General features: G+C 45.8%; 1 protein-coding gene across 1 annotated transcript in view; it reads right to left on the bottom strand.

Annotated features, from left to right (window-relative positions):
• The window catches only part of LOC308165065 (cadherin-13-like), a gene marked incomplete at both ends in the record, with an annotated part of 194442 nt that overhangs the window by 144831 nt on the left and 28967 nt on the right, over positions 1 to 20644 (bottom strand). Inside the window, one exon of the mRNA XM_080539165.1 lies at positions 18058 to 18164. Coding sequence (XP_080395291.1) covers positions 18058 to 18164 — 107 coding nt within the window. The remainder of the gene's footprint in view (positions 1 to 18057; positions 18165 to 20644) is intronic.

Raw genomic sequence — 20644 nt, 5'->3', positions numbered from 1 at the left:
TGTGTGTTTCTATTATTGTGTGTGTGTGTGTGTGTCTTTGTCATGTGTGCGTGTATTATTGTGTGTGTGTGTGTGTGTGTGTCTGTGTGTGTGTCTGTCTGTATGTGTGTGTATGTGTGTGTGTGTCTTTGTCATGTGTGCGTGTATTATTGTGTGTGTATGTGTGTGTGTGTGTGTGTGCGTGTATTATTTATTGTGTGTGTGTGTGTGTGTGTGTGTGTGTCTGTGTGCGTGTGTGTGTATCTTTGTCATGTGTGCGTGTATTATTGTGTGTGTATGTGTGTGTGTGTGTGTGTGTGTATGTATGTATGTGTGTATGTGTGTGTGTGTGTGTGTGTGTGTGTGTGTGTGTGTGTGTGTCTGTCTGTATGTGGGGCAGAGTGAAGCAGGAAGACGCCATAATGACGCTAGGCTGCCCCACATCCTGCAGCCAGGCCACGGGACGCAAACCACACGCTCGTTACCCAGACGTACCACACCTGGCCCCTTAACACTAGAACAGCCGTGCCTTTTTACCTACTATAAGAGCCACCTCGGCCCCCTCTTTACAATGCTCAAGCTGCTATTTACACACAACGACCGCTAGTTGGCCGCTTAAAATATGCCTAATTCCTACACAGAAAAACTGCAAAATAGCTTCATACTAGCTTATCCTGATGTGATATTGAAAACGTAAGGATACTGGGTGGTAGAACGCACATATCTAGGAAAAGTAATGAAAGGAGGGTCCTGAAATTTGATCGAGTGCAAAGACATAACACCTTTCTTTACTCACAGGGGTCAAATGACCCCTCGTGGCTGTTCTGACTAGAGTGAGTAAAGAAAAGTAAAGAAAAATGTTCTTATATCTTTGCAGTCGATCAAATTTCAGGACCCTCCTTTCATGACTTTTCCTAGATATGTGCGAGGCCCAGATAGAGAGAGAGTGGACCAGCCCCGGCACCTTGGTGTCGTTATATCCCCTGGACTCCTTTAAGCTCCTGACGGTGATCTGGGTCTGACTTCCTGCTCTGTACGAGGTATCTCTCCGTCACGCTCTGCCGTTATCTGTTATTAAACACGGCCGGCGAGGCTGAACTGCTCCCTGCTGTCGGCCCCTATCTTGGTTGTCCTTAGAATACCCGGTCCTACGTGGTCACTACAGAGTGTGTGTGTGTGTGTGTGTGTGTGTGTGTGTGTGTGTGTGTGTGTGTGTGTGTGTGACACTGGACGTGAAAACAGCTACAGAGTTTTGAAACCTCCAACAGGAACTAATCAGTCTTCACTTGATTCTACAGTTCTGTAGCCTTTTATTGAACTCAATACAGTTAGGGCCATATATATTTGGAATCTTTGTTAGTTTAGCTGTTTACCAGAACTTGGTACAAGTTACAGTTATATAATGCATATGGTCTTATATCCATTGTATTTTTCAGGTTTTCTGCCCGAAATGACATGCCCACAGTGAATATAGAATATCTCCACAATTACAAGTAGGGATGCTCCGATTTATCGGCCACCGATTTAAATCGGCCGATTTCACTCCAAATGACTCAATCGGTGATCGGCAAAAATGGCCGATCGCAAAACCGATCTTACATAGGAGGACGTAACAGTATGTAAACCATGAAGGCCACGTTTATGAAGTCTTTTATACAGCCATATCGACTGACTTGGGCTTCAGGCCCTAACTGGGTGATAGGCCAGACTTTTACTATGCCATAAAAATGGGTCTGCGTTTGCTTGGTGCCTAATGGATCAGAGCTTTTGTCTAAAAAGCAAAAAATATGTAGGCTATCCAGTCAGTAGGCCTACAGTTATGTATTTTTAACAAAATCGGTATCGGTATCGGTTGATCTTGAGGAAAAAAATCGGTGATCGGTATCGGCCCCAAAAATCCAGATCGGAGCATCCCTAATTACAAGGGCCTTCATAATGATCTTGGTATCAAATGATAGCTAACACCTGTGGGGTGGCTGTAGAAGTGTCAGAATCAAAAATCTATGTTACTGTGTCAGAGTAAATAGACCTAGAACATTGTGACAAATCTCAAATTCACTCTCCGCCTAAAGAAAAAACAGCTTTTAGAGTGAATATCAGCTTGGAAACCTGATGAATAAGCCCAAATCATCTAGGACTCAGTACTCCAGGGTCTTATGAGTTATTTTGCCAAAGTAGATGGTAGTAATGTAAACCAGTGCAACTTTGTACTTGTTTTAGTACAGGTATGTTTAGGCGGAAAACCAAATTGTGCCATTTGGACACATCAGTGTCACCATCAGTGTATCAGACTTTCTCATGTATCAAGACTGTAAAATTGATTATATTTCATTGACATATCACTATAGGGATGATTTGAATCGAAATCCGGCTCTTTTGACCCCATTTCCCAGAAGCAGGGCCTTCCTACATGCTTGGCTGCGCGCGCGTATGGCGCACCCGCCTCTTTTTCACACCAGGTCAGATTACGCAGAGACTTTACTTCCTGAACCGTTGTTCAGAATGTCATGATTGACACCTCATTCGAAGCATTAGAGCCAATAGAGTCGAGCAGAGGCGAAACAAATTACTTTCGAGGACCAATGATATGGAAATTCGGCGGTTGAAACCAAGCATGCTCGGTTTTGCTATGTGACGTATCTGTAAACAAGAGCGTGTGACTCGCAGTGGATTTTCTGAGAAGGGTCCAGCTGCAGGCATCACGCGCATCACCCGGACGCTTGATGGACCATATTTGGTTGGAGCGCGTCATCACAGAAGTAACCGCGAGAAACCGCGAGATTTTGAAGGATCTTAAAAGCACGGCGAGATTTTAAAGGACATTTAACGAACAATAATTTGAACACGCAATTGATAAGAAGAAGAAGAAGAAGAATTACAAATACAATGGCAAATGCAGCTCAGGTGAGAATTTCGAAATATTATTAATGAACATGTTATAGTTTTCAGATGTGTATTTATTATTTAGGTTGTTGCATGTGTTACGCATTTGGCTGTTTCGCTGCTGGTTAGCAGTGATTGGGGACTGGGAGTGACACTGTTCCCCTTTGCTCTCTATTTAAGGCACCAGCAAACAGTAGGAGGGGAGAGTGGTTTGGGAACGAGGGTTACGACGAGGGAGTACAACGAGACAGAGAGCGACAACTAGACGACCACCAGACGAAAACCTGCCGAGTACCAGAGGGACCTGCGGCGTTGGAACGAGAGAACACCTGATACACGCCAGGCGCCGAGCTGTGGTCCCGAGCAGAGGGACGACTGGCCACCAACGGAGCTGTCCGTGTCTGACCACTGGGGGTTGTGATTCCAGAGGCCTGTTGGGAAACTTGGGAGGGTGCAGCCAGCGCCCTTCCCAAAGTTAAGTGACTTTTTGTTTGCTTACTTTGGAGGTTGAGGGCTAACCCTACTGTCTAGCATAGCTGAGAGCCAATTGATGGACTGTGGACTGTGTGGTTGCCTGTCACTCGTGCAACCTGCTGAGTCACTCTTTCCTGTCCTCAGCTAAGTGATTGGAGCCACGCTGGGTCGTGAGGATGCGCCAGACCTCCCCATAGGCGACGGGGTACAGTCTGGAGTCAACCCTGGGCGGAGCCCCAGTCAAGAGTTTATCGTACTATCCTATCCCATCGGACCCTGCTGTTTTTAAAGAGCCTTTTATACTGTTCCTGGTCTCTGACATCACTTATAAGATACACACCGGCTAGACCCCTACGGTCTAGTGGCACTTTTCCTGGAGGCGCTGTGTACAGGTTTTTTGCCCCTGCTTGCCTGCCATGCGCCGGGCTCCTTGGGCCTCTCCTCTGGGCCCCCGGCCGGCCTGCGTGCTTGGTCTGTTCTGCCGCTGGGGTACCTGACCCGGCTAGCCTCATGCAGGGCTATGATAGTCTGAGCCTGGTGGCCTGGGCCGGGTGCGCCGGTGGTGGGGCGGGTCAGGCGTGTGGGGTCCCCCCAAGGGGCTTGTGGGGGGCCGCGGCTTTGCACTGGTGGGCAAACTGGTAAGTAGTCGCTCTACCACTAGAGGGCTGCAGGGGAATTTTCCTTGATGCACAGTGCACAGGTTTTTTACCCTTGCGTCCTTTTGACGAAGCTATCACTGGAACCTGGACACTGGACACAACACTGAACACTACACTACACTGGACACTGAACATCTGTCATTACGTGAAGCGCATTGAGTCGCATCTTGTGAGAAATGCGCTATACAAATAAAACTTGAATTGATTTGATCCCTTGTACACTTTTTTGGGCATTTGTGTTGCAACACACCTGTACATTGTGCACTCTACCCTAGGCCCTTATTTTACTCTAGACAGAAGGGTCGTAACACTTGTTATTAATTCCATTTGGTATACCTCAAACTTTCTTGCATTTCTGGTGTTTGCATTTTACATATTCTAAATATATGCTATCTACATGTCTCACTGGATGGGGTTAGTGCTGTTGACTCATCAGAAAGTAAAGACTAATTCACAGAGTGTATGAAGATTCCAGTAAGGGTTTTGTGAAGGAGCCCTAGTGCTGTTGACTCATCAGAAATAGAATGTTTTATTTAGCTCATCAGTGTGCACTCAGCACCATGGACACCTCCAGCCCAGCACCTTGCACCACGGTTCCTGCCCTGCTCCATGGATTACAACGATGATCGCCTGACCCTTGCCTGACACCCCTGGGGTCATTGACATTCATTTATTTATATACAGTTAGGTCTGGAAGTATTTGGACAGTGACACAATTTCCATAATTTGGGCTCTGTATGCCACCACAAAGGATTTGAAATGAAACAATCAAGATGTAATTGAAGTGCATACTTTCAGCTTTAATTCAAGGGGTTGAACAAAAATATTGTATGAAACATTTAGGAATTGCAACCATTTTTATACACAGTCCCCTATTTTCAGGAGCTCAAAAGTAATTGGACAAATTAACAATCATAAATAAAATGTTCATTTTTAATGCTTTGTCGAGAATCCTTTGCAGGCAATGACTGCCTGAAGTCTGGAACACATGGACATCACCAAATGCTGGGTTTCCTCCTTTGTGATGCTTTGTCAGGCCTTTACTGCAGCAGTCTTCAGTTGTTGTTTGTTCGTGGGTCTTTCTGCCTTTAGTTTTGTCTTCAGCAACTGAAATGCATGCTTGATTGGGTTGAGATCAGGTGATTGACTCTGGCCATTGCAGAATATTCCACTTCTTTGCCTTAAAAAAGTCCTGGGTTGCTTACACACTATATTTTGGGTCATTGTCCATCTGTATTGTGAAGCACCATCCAATCAACTTTGCTGAATTTGTCTGAATCTGAGCAGACAGAATATCCCTAAACACTTCAGAATTCATCTGTCTGCTTCTGTCTTCTGTCACATCATCAATAAACACTAGTGACCCAGTGCCATTGGAAGCCATGCATGTCCATGTCATCACACTGCCTCCACGTTTTTTCACCAGATGTGGTATGCGTCGGATCATGAGCCGTTCCAAGCCTTCTCCATACTTTTTTCTTCCCATCATTCTGGTACAGGTTGATCTTAGTTCCATCGGTCCAAAGAATGCTGTTCCAGAACAGGGCTGGCTTTTTTAGATGTTTTTTGTCAAAGTCTAATCTGGCCTTTCTATTCTTGAGGCGTATGAATGGCTTGCACCTTGTGGTGAACCCTCTGTATTTGCTTGTGTGAAGTCTTTCTTTTATGGTACACATGGATAATGATATGCCTACCTCCTGGAGACTGTTCTTCACTTGGCTGGATGTTTTGATGGGGTTTTTCTTTACCATGTAAAGGATCCTGTGATCATCCACCACTCTTGTCTTCCATGGACGTCCAGACCTTTTTGTGGTGCCGAGCTCACCAGTGCATTCTTTTTTTCTCAGAATGTACCAAACAGTTAATTTGGCCACTATTAATGTTCCCACTATCTCTCTGATGGATTTTTGTTTTGTTTTTACAGCCTAAGGATGGCCTGTTTCACTTGCATTGAGAGCTCTGTTGACTGCATGTTGTGCGTATACAGCAACAGCTTCCAAATGCAAATGCCACACTTGGAATCAACTCAGACCTTTTACCTGCTTAATTGATAAAGAAATAATGAAGGAATAAATAGCCCACACTGGCCCATGAAACAGCTTTTGAGTCAATTGTCTAATTACTTTTGGTTATTATATATAAAAGAGCTATAATTCATAAACCCTTCCTTCAATTTGGATGTGAATACCCTTAACCTAAAGCTGAGAGTCTGCACTTTAAGCCCAGTAAATTCTGTTGGAAATCTCATATAAGATACGTTAGATCCAAAGTATCAAGGAGTATTGCAGTATTGTGTAGGGCAAAACATATTCTGGAACAGAGGATGTTGTATACTCTATATTGTTGTCTTGTCTTACCCTATTTGAGTTACTGTGTGGAGATATGGGGAAATGCATATAAAAGCACTTTAAACCCATTGATTACACTACAGAAAAAAGCTATGAGGATTGTACATAAGGTCGGATATCGTGATCACACAAATAACTTGTTCCTAATGTCAAATGCCTTAAAGCTCATGGACTTATTCAAATTTAAATTGGCACAGTTAATGTATAAAGCAAAGACTCAAGAACTCCCAGGTAACATTAACAAATGATTTATAGAGAGGGATAATGGATATCATTTGAGAGGTAACCACAACTTTAACAAGGGTTATGCTCGCACCCATCTCAGGAGCAGGTGCATATCATTCTACGGAGTTACCATATGGAATGGGCTAGAGGAAAATATGAAGGAAAGCAGAAATATTGCTCTATTTTAAAAAAGGTTTAAAGAAATTATTTTTGTTAAATACCAAAATGAGGAAAGGGAAGGTTGTTAATCTTCTGGAAACTAAGGTGTGGTTTTCTGTGTCTTTTTCTTCTGTATTACATTGTGGATACTGATGTTTATTTATTTATTTTGTGTTGTTTCAGTATTAAGAATGGAACAATTATGTTTATTTATTTATTTTGTGTCAATATTAAGAATGAAAAAGTATTAGAACGGATGATACTGAAATATATGTATTAATTCATTGGATTATATAATGTAAGCATAATTGTTAAGGGTAGGACAGGCTTCTTCCTACTCCTTTTCGAACAATTGATAGGACTGTACTCTACATATTAGTTATTTGTTATTTATTATTTTTATTTTTAAATCATGTTCGAAATAAAGATTCATTCATTAATTCATATTCATTATATGACTGTAACTTGTGTATGACTGTAACTAAGATGTTTGCCACCGTAGTAAGGCGATGACGTAGTCCGAACCAAATATGCAAATATGCAGGCGCAATATGCAAATATGCAGGCGCGGTATGATGACGCGCTCCAACCAAATGGTCCATCAAGTGTCCGGGTGATGCGCGTGATGCCTGCAGCTGGATATACTTGGATTTTCTCGCCGAGAAAAATCTTTTGCGACCGTGTAGCAGAGGATTTAATGAGTCGTTTGCGACATCGATGAACATTATTGATAAAGGTAAGCTCTTTATATCTGTTATATGTGTTATAAACGGGGGTCTTGATCCACCAATGCGCCTGTTCGAGAAGAACAGGTTGTAAAGGGAAGACTCTCAGCTTTAATTTGAAGGTATTCATTTTCATATTGGAGGAACGGTTTAGGAATTACAGCTCTTTAATATGTGGCCCCCTCCTTTTCAAGGGTCCAAAAGTAATTGAAAAGACAATTGAATCAACAGCTGTTTCATGGACAGATTTGGGCTATTCCTTTGTTATTTCTTCATCACTTAAGCAGGTAAAAGGTCTAAGTGGCATTTGAGTGGCAAAAGTGTGGCATTTGCATTTGGAAACTGTTGCTGTGAACGCACAACATACAGTCAAATGATGTCTCAATGCAACTGAAACAAGCCATCCTTAGGCTGCAGAAACAGACAAAACAATCCATCAGAGAGATAGCGGGGACATTAGGAGTGGCCAAATCAACAGTTTGGTACATTCTGAGAAAAAAGAACGCACTGGTGAGCTCGGCACCACAAAAAGGTCTGGACGTCCAGACCTCCAGCCATGTGAAGAACAGTCTCCAGGACGTAGGCATATCATTATCCAAGTCTACAATAAAGAGAAGACTTTACAAGAGCAAACCATTCATGAGACTCAAGAATAGAAAGGCCAAATAAGACATGACAAAAAAACATCTAAAAAAGACAGCCCAGTTCTGGAACAGCATTCTTGGGACTAGGAGCATCGTGTCAGGACAAGTGCTTTTAAAACCCCAATGATGTCCCGGGTGAATTTGACCCGAACTGTACCAAAGCGACCAAAAAGTGAACATCACACAAGGGTTAAGGCAAAGAAGTGGAATATTCTGCAATGGCCGAGTCAATCACCTGATCTCAACCCGATCAAAAATGCATTCCACTTGCTGAAGACAAAACCAAAGGCAGAAAGACCCACAAACAAACAACAGCTGAAGACAGCTGCAGTAAAGGCCTGGCAAAGCATCACAAAGGAGGAAAACCAGCATTTGGTGATGCCCATGGATTCCAGACTTCAGCCAGTCATTGCCTGCAAAGGATTCTCAACAAAGTATTAAAAATGAACATTTTATTTATGATTATGTTAATTTGGTCAATTACATTTGAGCCCTTGAAAATTGGGGACTGTATATAAAAATAGTTCCAATTCCTTTCGATGCATACAATATTTTTTTTCAACCCCTTGTATTAAAGCTGAAAGTCTGCACTTCAATTACCTCTCTATTGTTTCATTTCAAATCCATTGTGGTGGCGTACAGAGCCAAAATTATGGAAATCGTGTCACTGTCCAAATATTTCCAGACCTAACTGGATGTCTTTAACCTTCCACGTCTGATGAAGAGGAGGGGGAGGGGAAGGGAGGTTGAGAGAGAGAGAGAGAGAGAGAGAGAGAGAGAGAGAGAGAGAGAGAGAGGAGAGAGGGATGAGATTAAAGAAGACAATGTTCTCATGGAGCAAGCCTATTTATTTTCTTTTTTGACAGTTTCTATCAATTCAGAAGAAGCTGTTTAAAAAGTTGTTTTTTACCTTCAAATAAAATGTCATCGTCATCTCAACAAGACGTCTGTCATGGTTCACTGCTCCCACACACGCTGTCTACCACAGACATGTAGTAATTGCAGGCTGCACTTGTAGCAAACTTCACAAAAAATATGTTGATGTTTTAGAGACAGGTGCCTTCAGGGCCAGAGTCAGGGGAGGGAAGCGGAGAAGAGGAGAGGAGGGAAGGGGAGGGGAGGGGAAGGGAGGGGAGGAGAGAAGGGGAGGGGAGGGGAGGTGAGGTGAGGTGAGGTGAGGAGAGGAGAGGTGAGGAGAGGAGATGAGAGGAGAGGTAAGGAGAGGAGAGGTGAGATGAGGTGAGGAGAGGAGAGGAGAGGAGAGGAGAGGTGAGATGAGGTGAGGAGAGGGGAGGAATATTAACAGCGCCTATTAGAGCCTGTAACCATGTACCAAGTACATACTGTATATGGCTGGCGCTGTGTGTGCATGTGTGTGCGTGTGTGTCAGCTCTAGCGACGAAACGCACACAGTGACAGACCCCCCGCTCCAGCCCCCCCCCCCCCCCCCACCCCGACAAACCCCCACCCCTCCAGCCCCACACACAGTGACAAGCCCATTAGTTGTCTGAGACATAAAGTGACAACAACAAGAACAACAACAATCTGAGAGGCAGAGAGTGTGGGGGGGGGGGGGGGGGGGGGGAGAAGGGGGAGGATGAGGGGAGGGGAGACAGAGGGAGGACAGATGAAGTGTTGTGTTTACAGCGCTGCATGTTGACATGGAGACAGACAGACAGACAGACAGACAGACAGACAGACAGAAGGTACTAGGAGTGTTAACCATGTGTGTACTGACCAGAGGAAGGGGGACTAAGGGAGTTACCCTCTACCTTCTGACCAGGGAAGTTACCCTCTACCTTCTAAGGAAGTAACCCTCTACCTTCTGACTAAGGAAGTTACCCTCTACCTTCTGACTAAGGAAGTTACCCTCTACCTTCTGACTAAGGAAGTTACCCTCTACCTTCTGACTAAGGGAGTTACCCTCTACCTTCTGACTAAGGAAGTTACCCTCTACCTTCTGACCAGGGAAGTTACTCTCTACCTTCTGACTAAGGACGTTACCCTCTACCTTCTGACTGAGGAAGTTACCCTCTACCTTCTGACTAAGGAAGCTACCCTCTACCTTCTGACTAAGGAAGCTACCCTCTACCTTCTGACTAAGGAAGTTACCCTCTACATTCTGACTAAGGACGTTACCCTCTACCTTCTGACTAAGGACGTTACCCTCTACCTTCTGACTAAGGAAGCTACCCTCTACCTTCTGACTAAGGAAGCTACCCTCTACCTTCTGACTAAGGAAGTTACCCTCTACCTTCTGACTAAGGACGTTACCCTCTACCTTCTGACTAAGGACGTTACCCTCTACCTTCTGACTAAGGAAGTTAACCTCTACCTTCTGACTAAGGAAGTTACCCTCTACCTTCTGACTAATGAAGTGTGAAAATCCCACCGTGGAGATGGCGGGTTTGGAAAGGTGTAAAAGGGTGTTCTTTTTCAGGGCTGATGATCCAGCTGTACAGCCTTTTACACCTTTCCAAACCCGCCATCTCCATGGTGGTGGAGTCTGTTATTAGTCTGTTACCTATTCAATCAGGCCTACCTGTCTATTTAATGGCTGACATGCACTATGTTGTTTGTAAGACTTGACAAAGGCTACGGCCGAAACCGTTGTCAATTAAAATCGACACTTTTGCATCTGGAACTAGAGTGTGCGGCTTCTACTTCATTCTATATTATTCTGCCCCGTCACCAGCACCTTGTTTTCTGCGGTGTGCGCTCTCTTCTTTTCCAATAAAAGTGTGTTCTAACTGTCCTCTGGGCCCTCTGTTTGCTAGAAGCGGAGAGCTATGCTTGCAACCATAATTAAAGATTGAAAAGAACAAGTACATATAAGTGAACGTGCATCTTTGCCAAAGTCTCACCAAGGACCAACTAGTCTGAACTGACAAGTGGAGGAATGGTATCAAACACACACAACGTGACGTGAAGGTTGGGTGGAATGAGGAGAGCAGGGGGCGTGGAGCCCTGCAGTGCATGCTGGGTAACCTGTCTAGCGCGTGCGGCCCTCTGGTCAGGTGATGGATGGTGGGGGCCGCGGGTCAATGACGCTTTGCTGAGAAGTTCCTCATGAATGTTTCAGTGTTTCAGCTCGTAAATCACCTCCGTTGCATCAACCTCACGGTTCATCTCTCTCTCTCTCATCTCTCTCTCTCTCATCTTTCTGTCTCTCTCTCCGCCTCCCTCCCTCGCTCCTTGGTTGAACTCTCATTAGAGATTCTAGAACAGGACCACAATGTGTCAGGATCACAGGAAACACAACTCAAGCTCTGTGTGTGTGTGTGTGTGTGTGTGTGTGTGTGTGTGTGTCTGTGTCTGTGTCTGTGTCTGTGTCTGTGTGTGTGTGTGTGTGTGCCTGTCATGGGTTAATGAGCAGTGTGTGTCAGAGGAGGAGAGGAGAGAGAGGAGGGAGGGACAGAGAAGGGAGGAGGGGGAGAGGAGGGAGAGAGAAGGAAGAGCGAAGGGAGAGGGGGAGGAATGGAAGGAGAGAGAAGGGAGGGAGTAGGGAGAGAGAGAGATGGAAGATAAGTGAGAGTGAGGGAAGGAGGGAGGGAGGGAGGGTGGAGATAGGAGGGAGGTACTGTAGAGGGTACAGAGAAAGGAGAGAGTGAGGAGAGTGGGAGGGAGGATTGAAAGACGAGGGAGGGAGGGAGAGAGACAGGAGAGAGGGAGCGATGGAGGAGGGAGAGTGGGAGGGAGAGTGGGAGGGAGGGAGGGAGGGACGGTATCTGGTATCTGACCCGGGCATAGTGACTGAGGGTTTAGGAGCATCCTTGTCTCTCCTGACGACCTTCCTGACCCTCCATTCTTACCCCCAGCGCAGCTCTGAGAGTGGCCATTACTCATCCCTGCCCGCCTTGAATGGGACGCTCAGAGAGAACGTTGTCACTATCTGGCCATGCCGCAAAGGCCAAACAACCACTGACCATAACTTATTACATGTTCAGAACTCAAATACCACCTTTTGGCGTGGGGAGAGAGAGAGAGAGAGAGAGAGAGAGAGAGAGAGAGAGAGAGAGAGAGAGAGAGAGAGAGAGAGAGAGAGAGAGAGAGAGAGAGAGAGAGAGACAGCAGGAAGTTCAGGTATGTGAAGTACAGTTTGCAGCATCGCCATGGCAGCAATGTCTCTCTGTTGTCATGTGACAGAACAACTAATGGAACAGTGAACACTGAGAGAGAGAGAGAGACAGAGAGAGAGAGAGAGAGAGAGAGAGAGAGAGAGAGAGAGAGAGAGAGAGAGAGAGAGAGAGACAGAGATTAATCGACCAGAAGGTCTAATGGAACAGCCAACATCTCAGGAGAGAAAAACAAGTTTTCTATTTGTCAACAAGAGACAGTATTACCATTTAAATCATAGAGAGAGACAGAGAGAGAGAGAGAGAGAGAGAGAGAGAGAGAGAGAGAGTGAGAGAGAGTGAGAGAGACAGGGAGAGAGAGAGACAGAGAGAGACAGAGAGAGGAAAGTTAACAGGCAGGATTGGCTGGATTTCTTCATGAGGAGATGACATGGGTGGAAAAAGCTATTAACACACACACACACACACACACACACACACACACACAAGGCCATGGTGTCTGCCCCTCCATACAACACAACAGCAGAAGTGAACCCAGACAGACAGAACCCCTCGGTCCATGTCTCTCCACAACACAGTTTTAAATTAAAACGCATTCTTCCATTAATATTGCTATTGATCCACACTGGAATACATTAGTTTCTACATAATAGCATCCATTTATCAGATCTCGCACACACACACACACACACACACACACACACACACACACACACACACACACATACACAGACAGACACACACAACCACACACACACACACACACACACACACACACCCTTGCCTCTGCTGTTCCACATTAACGTCCCATGCTGAGGAATTACAAACAGCCCCCCCCCCTAGCACAACCCCCCCTACACCCCCCTCCCACCATCACCACCACCACTCCTTTCTCTCCCCATCCACACAGCAAGTGTCAACAATCAAAACCCAATAATTCTGACCGGATGTGGTTAATCATATCAACACAAGTCCCCTGGGGTGTTTCTGTTGTGTAATTAGCAGGAGGCAGAGGGGTGGGGTGGGGGGGGCAGGGGGGTTCAGGGACAGAGGGGTGGGGGGGGGCAGGGGGGTTCAGGGACAGAGGGGTGGGGGGGGGGCAGGGGGGTTCAGGGACAGAGGGGTGGGGGGGGGGCAGGGGGGTTCAGGGACAGAGGGGTGGGGGGGGGGGGCAGGGGGGTTCAGGGACAGAGGGGTGGGGGGGGGGGCAGGGGGGGGCAGGGGGGTTCAGGGACAGAGGCACGACTGGGTTCTGATGGGGAACCAGCCTTGGTTACTGGTTCTGGGGCTGGTTGAGAGTCAATACAGGAAACAGCAGGAGAACCTGGTGGAAATGAGAAACCAATGCTGCTGCTTTCAATTCTGTCTCTGTCAGTGGCTAGCTGTTCCTCCAACACTGGCTAGCTGTTCTGTCTCTGTTCCTCCAACAGTGGCTAGCTGTTCCTCCAACACTGGCTAGCTGTTCCTCCAATAGTGGCTAGCTGTTCCTCCAACAGTGACTAGCTGTTCTAGCTCTGTTCCTCCAACAGTGGCTAGCTGTTCTGTCTCTGTTCCTTCAACAGTGGCTAGCTGTTCCCCCAACAGTGGCTAGCTGTTCCTTCAAAAGTAGCTAGCTGTTCCTTCAACAGTGGCTAGCTGTTCCTTCAAAAGTAGCTAGCTGTTCCTTCAACAGTGGCTAGCTGTTCCTTCAACACTGGCTAGCTGTTCTGTCTCTGTCCCTTCAACAGTGACTAGCTGTTCCTTCAACACTGGCTAGCTGTTCCTCCAACAGTGACTAGCTGTTCTATCTCTGTTCCTCCAACAGTGGCTAGCTGTTCTGTCTCTGTTCCTTCAACAGTGGCTAGCTGTTCCCCCAACAGTGGCTAGCTGTTCCCCCAACAGTGGCTAGCTGTTCCTTCAAAAGTAGCTAGCTGTTCCTCCAACACTGGCTAGCTGTTCCTCTGTCAGTGGCTAGCTGGTCCTTCAACAGTGACTAGCTGTTCTGTCTCTGTTCCTTCTAGCTGTTGAATGAAGTGAAGCTGTGATGTTGTTTCTCTGGGGATGATGCAGGTCTGTGGGGGAGAAAGGTGGATCTGACTATAAGTATAGTAAGTATAAATATAGAGTACAAGATGACTAGTATAGTGTAACACCATTACACCACCTGAAGCTGTACAGGTGCTCCTAATCATCTTTAAAATCTTTATTTATGATCTTTAAAAAAAACACCAAGTCAACTTCCTCTATGCGAATATTCTTGGCAATAAAAATAATTCAGATTCTGATAAAGTGTTCAGTGAGTGTAAACCTGTTTTCACTGGGCAGCAATGTTCTGGTGGGTTGGTAGGACTGGTTGGAACTGGATACAGCAGCAAAAGAACAATGTGGTTTAAACACGATCTCTGTTTTTGTAATTCTGTTCGTTCCACCATTTTGTCTCTGGAGTCCAATAAAAGGGCGATAATATTGTTGTGGAAAGGCTGATAACAGGCTGATCAGACGATCACAGAGAGACAGACCCTCCAGGGCCCGGGACTTTAATGTGGATCAGATGAGCAGGATTCTCTCTGGCCGCTCTGACCCAGATGAACAGTTCTGAGGTGCTGGACGGGCCCAGAGCATCAAGACAAGGTTCTGCTTTAAAAGGTTTCTGCACTAGTGACCGGTTCTGAGTGAAGTTACTGGAGTGGTTGGTGGTGATTACAGCACACATCAAACACCATTCATTCTCTTAAGTAGAATCATTTTCCTTTTCATCCATAGCTACTTATGTTTTGCAGTTGAATCAAATGGAATAACGATGGGATTGTCTTGGTTGGGTTTGATCTAAGTCCATCTGCATTGTCAGCTCACAAGAAAGGCAGATTTCTCTGGACCTTTTTGTAGCTAACATGAAGCAACAGTTAGTGATCATGTGACTGTATCAGGAAGTTGAAGAGATCTAACACTGCAGCTAAGTGGGACTATGGGGAATGTGTGTTCCTGCAAACGTTGCAGCTCAAAGTGCTCCGATCATTATTAACTCCTCTAAAAAAGTTCGGAAATGTTATGTCAGTTGATTATTCCTCCCCTTTAGTAATACCAATTGGTATTGTATTTTATATCGTTGGAAAGCCTGATTAGTCACCGTTACAACAAGGTACAACTTGTAAGGATCATGCATTCGTGGAATGAGCAACACGGCTAAACGTGTGGGTAGCGGCCCAACATAATTTTTGCCAAAATCCGCTGCAATATTCTTCTGTTGGTATTCACTCTCGTTTTGAGCTTCAAGTGCTGTCAGGTGTATGCCAGTCACAGGTGTGTTATTGGTTGTACATGTTTGTAACTGTGATTGTACTTCATATTGTTCATGTTGTAAACAGGGCTCGGTCAACAAGGTTTAATAACAAACTGTAGACTCCCCAACAGTGATGCCGGTAACGCGTTACTAAGTAACGCGTTACTCTAATCTGAATACTTTTTTCAGTAACGAGTATTCTAACGCGATACTATTTCCAAATCAGTAATCGGATTAAAGTTACTTATTCAAGTGACTGTGCGTTACTATTGCGTTACTACCTCATAACTTAGGCTAAATGCAGTATTTCTTTGTAATGTTCGATAGTAAACAAACATTTGTTTGCTTTTCTCGCGTCTTGGGGAGTGACGTCAGTGCTCACGTTTTCAACACGAGGTTGCAGCAGAATCGCTCACGTGTATCACCACGCTGATTGCACAGTGTAAACAGAAGCGTAGCCTACACAATGGAGCGAGAACAGAGATATGCGTTAAATAGCTGGAAATATAAGGATTATTTTGAGTTTGTGTCAGCAAAGGATGACAAGAGCATAAATGTTCGTTGTACATTCATGGCCTCCTTCCAGTCTTGACAGCTGAGTTCACTCTTCATTGATAAACTCAGACTCACCCAGTTTAGGATTAGGATTATATTAGGATCATATCTGAATGGTCAGGGTAGGTTTTGTGAAACCACTCCTTGCTAGTTACTGTTAAATAAAGATTATATTTATTTTATTGTTTAAAAACAAGTATTTATGTTGGGTGAGGCAAAGAAAGACTCTTTATTTTGTTGTTTTAAGTTATTGTTTAAAGTTTAATTATGTAATTTAAGTTACTGTTAAAATAAAGTGAGTTTTGGCAAAACCAGTTTTCATTTTTATGTTGCGGGGGGGGGGGGGGGGGGGGGGGTCGGGTGCCTAGGCAGCTGCCAATAGTAACTAAAAAAGTAACTAGTAATCTAACTTAGTTACTTTTAAAATCAAGTACCGGTAATCAGTAAAGTAACTAGATTAGTTTTTAAAGGAGTAATCAGTAATCAGTAATCAGAATACTTTTTCAAAGTAACTGTGGCAACACTGCTCCCCAACGCCTAGTCCTCTTCCTCTGTCTCTCCTTTATTACTGTTGTTCTTCTCTCTCTCTTTCTGTCTCTGTTCTTCTACTATGACTCCCATCCCCCTCTGGTTACAACAGCAGTAGAGAGAGAGAGAGAGAGAGAGAGAGAGAGAGAGAGAGAGAGAGAGAGAGAGAGAGAGAGAGAGAGAGAGAGAGAGAGAGCTTTGGAAGAAAGCGATTTGAAATAAGGACCTATATAAGTGCAGTCCACTTAGCATTTTAGATCATATAGCTAGGACGTGAGCTCCAAATGTGGTGATTAGTGTTCACTCATGCGTGTCAAACTTTAATTTACAAACCGGTTCTGGATGCAGAATAACAAACAATTACAATACTTAGGAAAATAATTAGAAAGACATAACGACTTGCTTCATGGTGATTAATAAAGTGTTGCAGACGAAGCTTCCCCCTGACTCAAGTCAGCAGACAAAAACACAGATTGAAAAACAACAAAACAACATTCATCATCGGCTCCCGCCTGCGATGGAGAATACAGTCACATTAACAATTAGGGGGGGAAGGGGGGGGGGGGCTAATTAACTGATGTCCTCAGTGGTCTGCTGCGGGAAGTCCCATGGAGAAGCTAATGAAATAAACGAGAGGCGTGCCGACATCACTTCCTGTGGACTGACTCACTGTCTCACTGGATTATAGGAGGGATGATGCAGGGGGAGTAGAGAGAGAGAGAGAGGGGGAGGGGGAGGGGGGAGACAGAGGGAGGGGGGTAGAGATATGGGGGGGATAGACGGGGGGGTAGAGAGAAAGAGAGAGAAGGAGGATAGAGAGAGAGGGGGTAGAGAGAAAGAGAGAGAAGGAGGATAGAGAGAGAGGGGGGGTAGAGAGAAAGAGAGAGAGGGGGGGTAGAGAGAAAGAGAGAGAAGGAGGATAGAGAGAGGGGGGTAGAGAGAAAGAGAGAGAAGGAGGGTAGAGAGAGAGGGGGGGTAGAGAGAAAGAGAGAGAAGGAGGATAGAGAGAGAGGGGGGGGTAGAGAGAAAGAGAGAGAGGGGGGGTAGAGAGAAAGAGAGAGAAGGAGGATAGAGAGAGGGGGGGTAGAGAGAAAGAGAGAGAAGGAGGATAGAGAGAGAGGGGGGGTAGAGAGAAAGAGAGAGAAGGAGGGTAGAGAGAGAGGGGGGGTAGAGAGAAAGAGAGAGAAGGAGGGTAGAGTGAGAGAGACAGGGGGGTAGAGAGAGAGAGATAGAGGGGGGGTAGAGAGAGAGAGAGCAGTTGCTTGACATAGAAAGAGCAGAGGATAGATAGAAAGGAGGAGGGGAGGAAAGGGGAGTTCATGGAGGGGGCAGCAGGGAGGGGGGGGAAGGAGGAGAGGTGTATAGGACTATGATGTTGATTGACACACACACACACACACACACACCTACACACACACCTACACACACACACACACACACAAACACAAACCTACACACCCACAAACCTACACACCTATACACACACACTCACACTCACACACACACACTTACACACACACACACACACACTTGTCTGACTCACCCTGAGTGTGTGTGGGGGTCTGGGCGGGGCCCTGGTGTCGTGGACCTGAGCCGTGTCGTCAGCGTGTGTGTCGACCCCGCGTACCCCGGTGGACCTGGCCTCCTCCACTGCGGGGGGAGAGAGGGGAGGGGGAGAGAGGGGAGGGGGGGGGGAGGGGTGAGAGTGTGGAGAGAGGGAGAGAGAAAGTCAAATTAAGTCAAGCTTTATTTGAAAATCATCAGAGAGATTCATTAGAGAGAGAGCGACAGAGAGAGAGAGAGGGATAGAGAGGGAGAGAGACAGAGACAGAGAGACAGAGAGGGATATAGAGAGAGAGACAGAGAGAGAGATATAGACAGAAAGGTAGAGAGAGAGACAGAGACAGAGAGAAAGAGAGAGGGATATATATAGAGAGAGAGACAGAGACTGAGAGAGAGAGAGAGGGATAAAGAGAGAGAGACACACAGACAGAGAGGCCCCAGTAGAGAAGTCCTGTGTAGACAGCAGACACACTGCAGAGCAGAGAGAGAGGGGTAGAGAGGTCCTGTGTAGAGAGAGTGTGTGTGTGTATGTGTGTGTGTGTGTGTGTGTGTGTGTGTGTGTCTGTGTGTGTGTGTGTGTGTGTGTGTTGACAGCAGACACACTGCAGAGCAGAGCCAGAACTACGGGAGCTTCCCCAACTGAACTACGCTGTTGTGACTCCCACAAAGCATGCTGGGTAATCTCCATCTGCTGGGGGAGATCAGACCCTGTCTGTTCCCCTCTCTCCCTCTGTCTCTCATTCTCTCTCAATCTATTAATCTTTCTCTCTCTCTGTCTCTCGTTCTCTTTCAATCTATTTATCTATTTCTCTCTGTCTCTTCCTGTTTCTCTGTCTCTCTGTCTCTCCCTGTTTCTCTGTCTCTCTGTCTCTTTTACTTTTTCTCTCTCCATCCCCCCTCCCTCTCTCTCCCCCCCTCCCTCTGTCTCTCTAAAACATGTATGAGACACCATTCCTATTCTAATGAGATGAACTCCATCATGTGTCTCTCAGCATCATTTACCAAAACACACAAGACCAGACAGCCTCTTTCATATGTGTGTGTGTGTGTGTGTGTGTGTGTGTGTGTGTGTATGTGTGATATCTCTTCAGGCTACACCTTAACTGTTCCTCCTGAGACATTCCTACCCCCAGCCCTGTGTCTCCTAAGACACCTGCTTTGACCCCCTTGCTCCAGTGTCTATTAGTGTCTATTAATAATTTAAAAATCTTTCTTTCTTTCTTTCTTCTTCTATCACGACAACTGCCGATGGCCCTTGGCCTGAGCTAGATTACTCTTCCTGCTAGAACTGGTGAAAATGTACCGATAGTGAGTCGCTTTGGAATAAGGCGTCTGCTAAATGCCAAACATGTGAATGTAAAATCTACAACATCAACACCACAACATCAAACCTCCTCTGGACTTCAAGAGGTTTTTTTATAAAACAAATTCTAATTATGTTTGATTCATCGTCAGGCTGTGTGGGTGTGTGTGAAGGCGTTCTCCACAGGGTCTGGTAATTGAGAGAGTTGCGTTCATGAAACGAAGCGATTAACCTCCGCGCCTACGCTGTGTTGTGTTTGGAGTGTGTCTCGTTTGAAATGGCCTCCTTCAGAACACACCAACACGGACGCCTCTGATCTCAGATAACAATATAACACTTGTCTTGAACATCAGAAGCTCCAGAGCTGGATAGCCCACTTCTGTCTGTCTGTGTGTGAACGTGTGAGGATGATACTCAGTAGAGGCTGCTCTGGAGGAGGATAGATACTCAGTAGAGGCTGCTCTGGAGGGAGATACTCAGTAGAGGCTGCTCTGGAGGATAGATACTCAGTAGAGGCTGCTCTGGAGGAGGATAGATACTCAGTAGAGGCTGCTCTGGAGGATAGATACTCAGTAGAGGCTGCTCTGGAGGATAGATACTCAGTAGAGGCTGCTCTAGAGGATAGATACTCAGTAGAGGCTGCTCTGTAGGATGATACTCAGTAGAGGCTGCTCTGGAGGATAGATACTCAGTAGAGGCTGCTCTGGAGGATAGATACTCAGTAGAGGCTGCTCTAGAGGATAGATACTCAGTAGAGGCTGCTCTGGAGGATAGATACTCAGTAGAGGCTGCTCTGGAGGATAGATACTCAGTAGAGGCTGCTCTAGAGGAGGATAGATAGTCAGTAGAGGCTGCTCTGGAGGAGGATAGATACTCAGTAGAGGCTGCTCTGGAGGATAGATACTCAGTAGAGGCTGCTCTGGAGGGTAGATACTCAGTAGAGGCTGCTCTGGAGGATAGATACTCAGTACTCCAACCCTGCTAGCTGTAAGAGACCAGCCCTGCTAGCTGTAAGAGACAATTGACAACTGTGTCATTTGAATAATGTTCCTGAGGCGTGAATTCTTCAAAAGAATAATCTATAGTCTCGCTACTTTCTAAAAACAGAATGTCCCCCTATGAGAGTACAGTTTCTTCACACACACACACACACTTAGACAAATCCCTCGGCGATGGGTGTTAGCGAGGAATGATAGCATGCTAATCCATGTTATGATGACGCTAAGTCATTCTGGGGGTTGGGGACGGAGGGAGTGATTGGGGC

The sequence above is a fragment of the Nansenia antarctica genome, assembly GCF_963989245.1.
Source record: "Nansenia antarctica genome assembly, chromosome: 9".
Lineage (NCBI taxonomy): Eukaryota > Metazoa > Chordata > Actinopteri > Argentiniformes > Microstomatidae > Nansenia > Nansenia antarctica.
The sequence above is the reverse complement of the archived record's forward strand: the minus strand, read 5'-3'. Positions and strand labels throughout refer to the sequence as shown.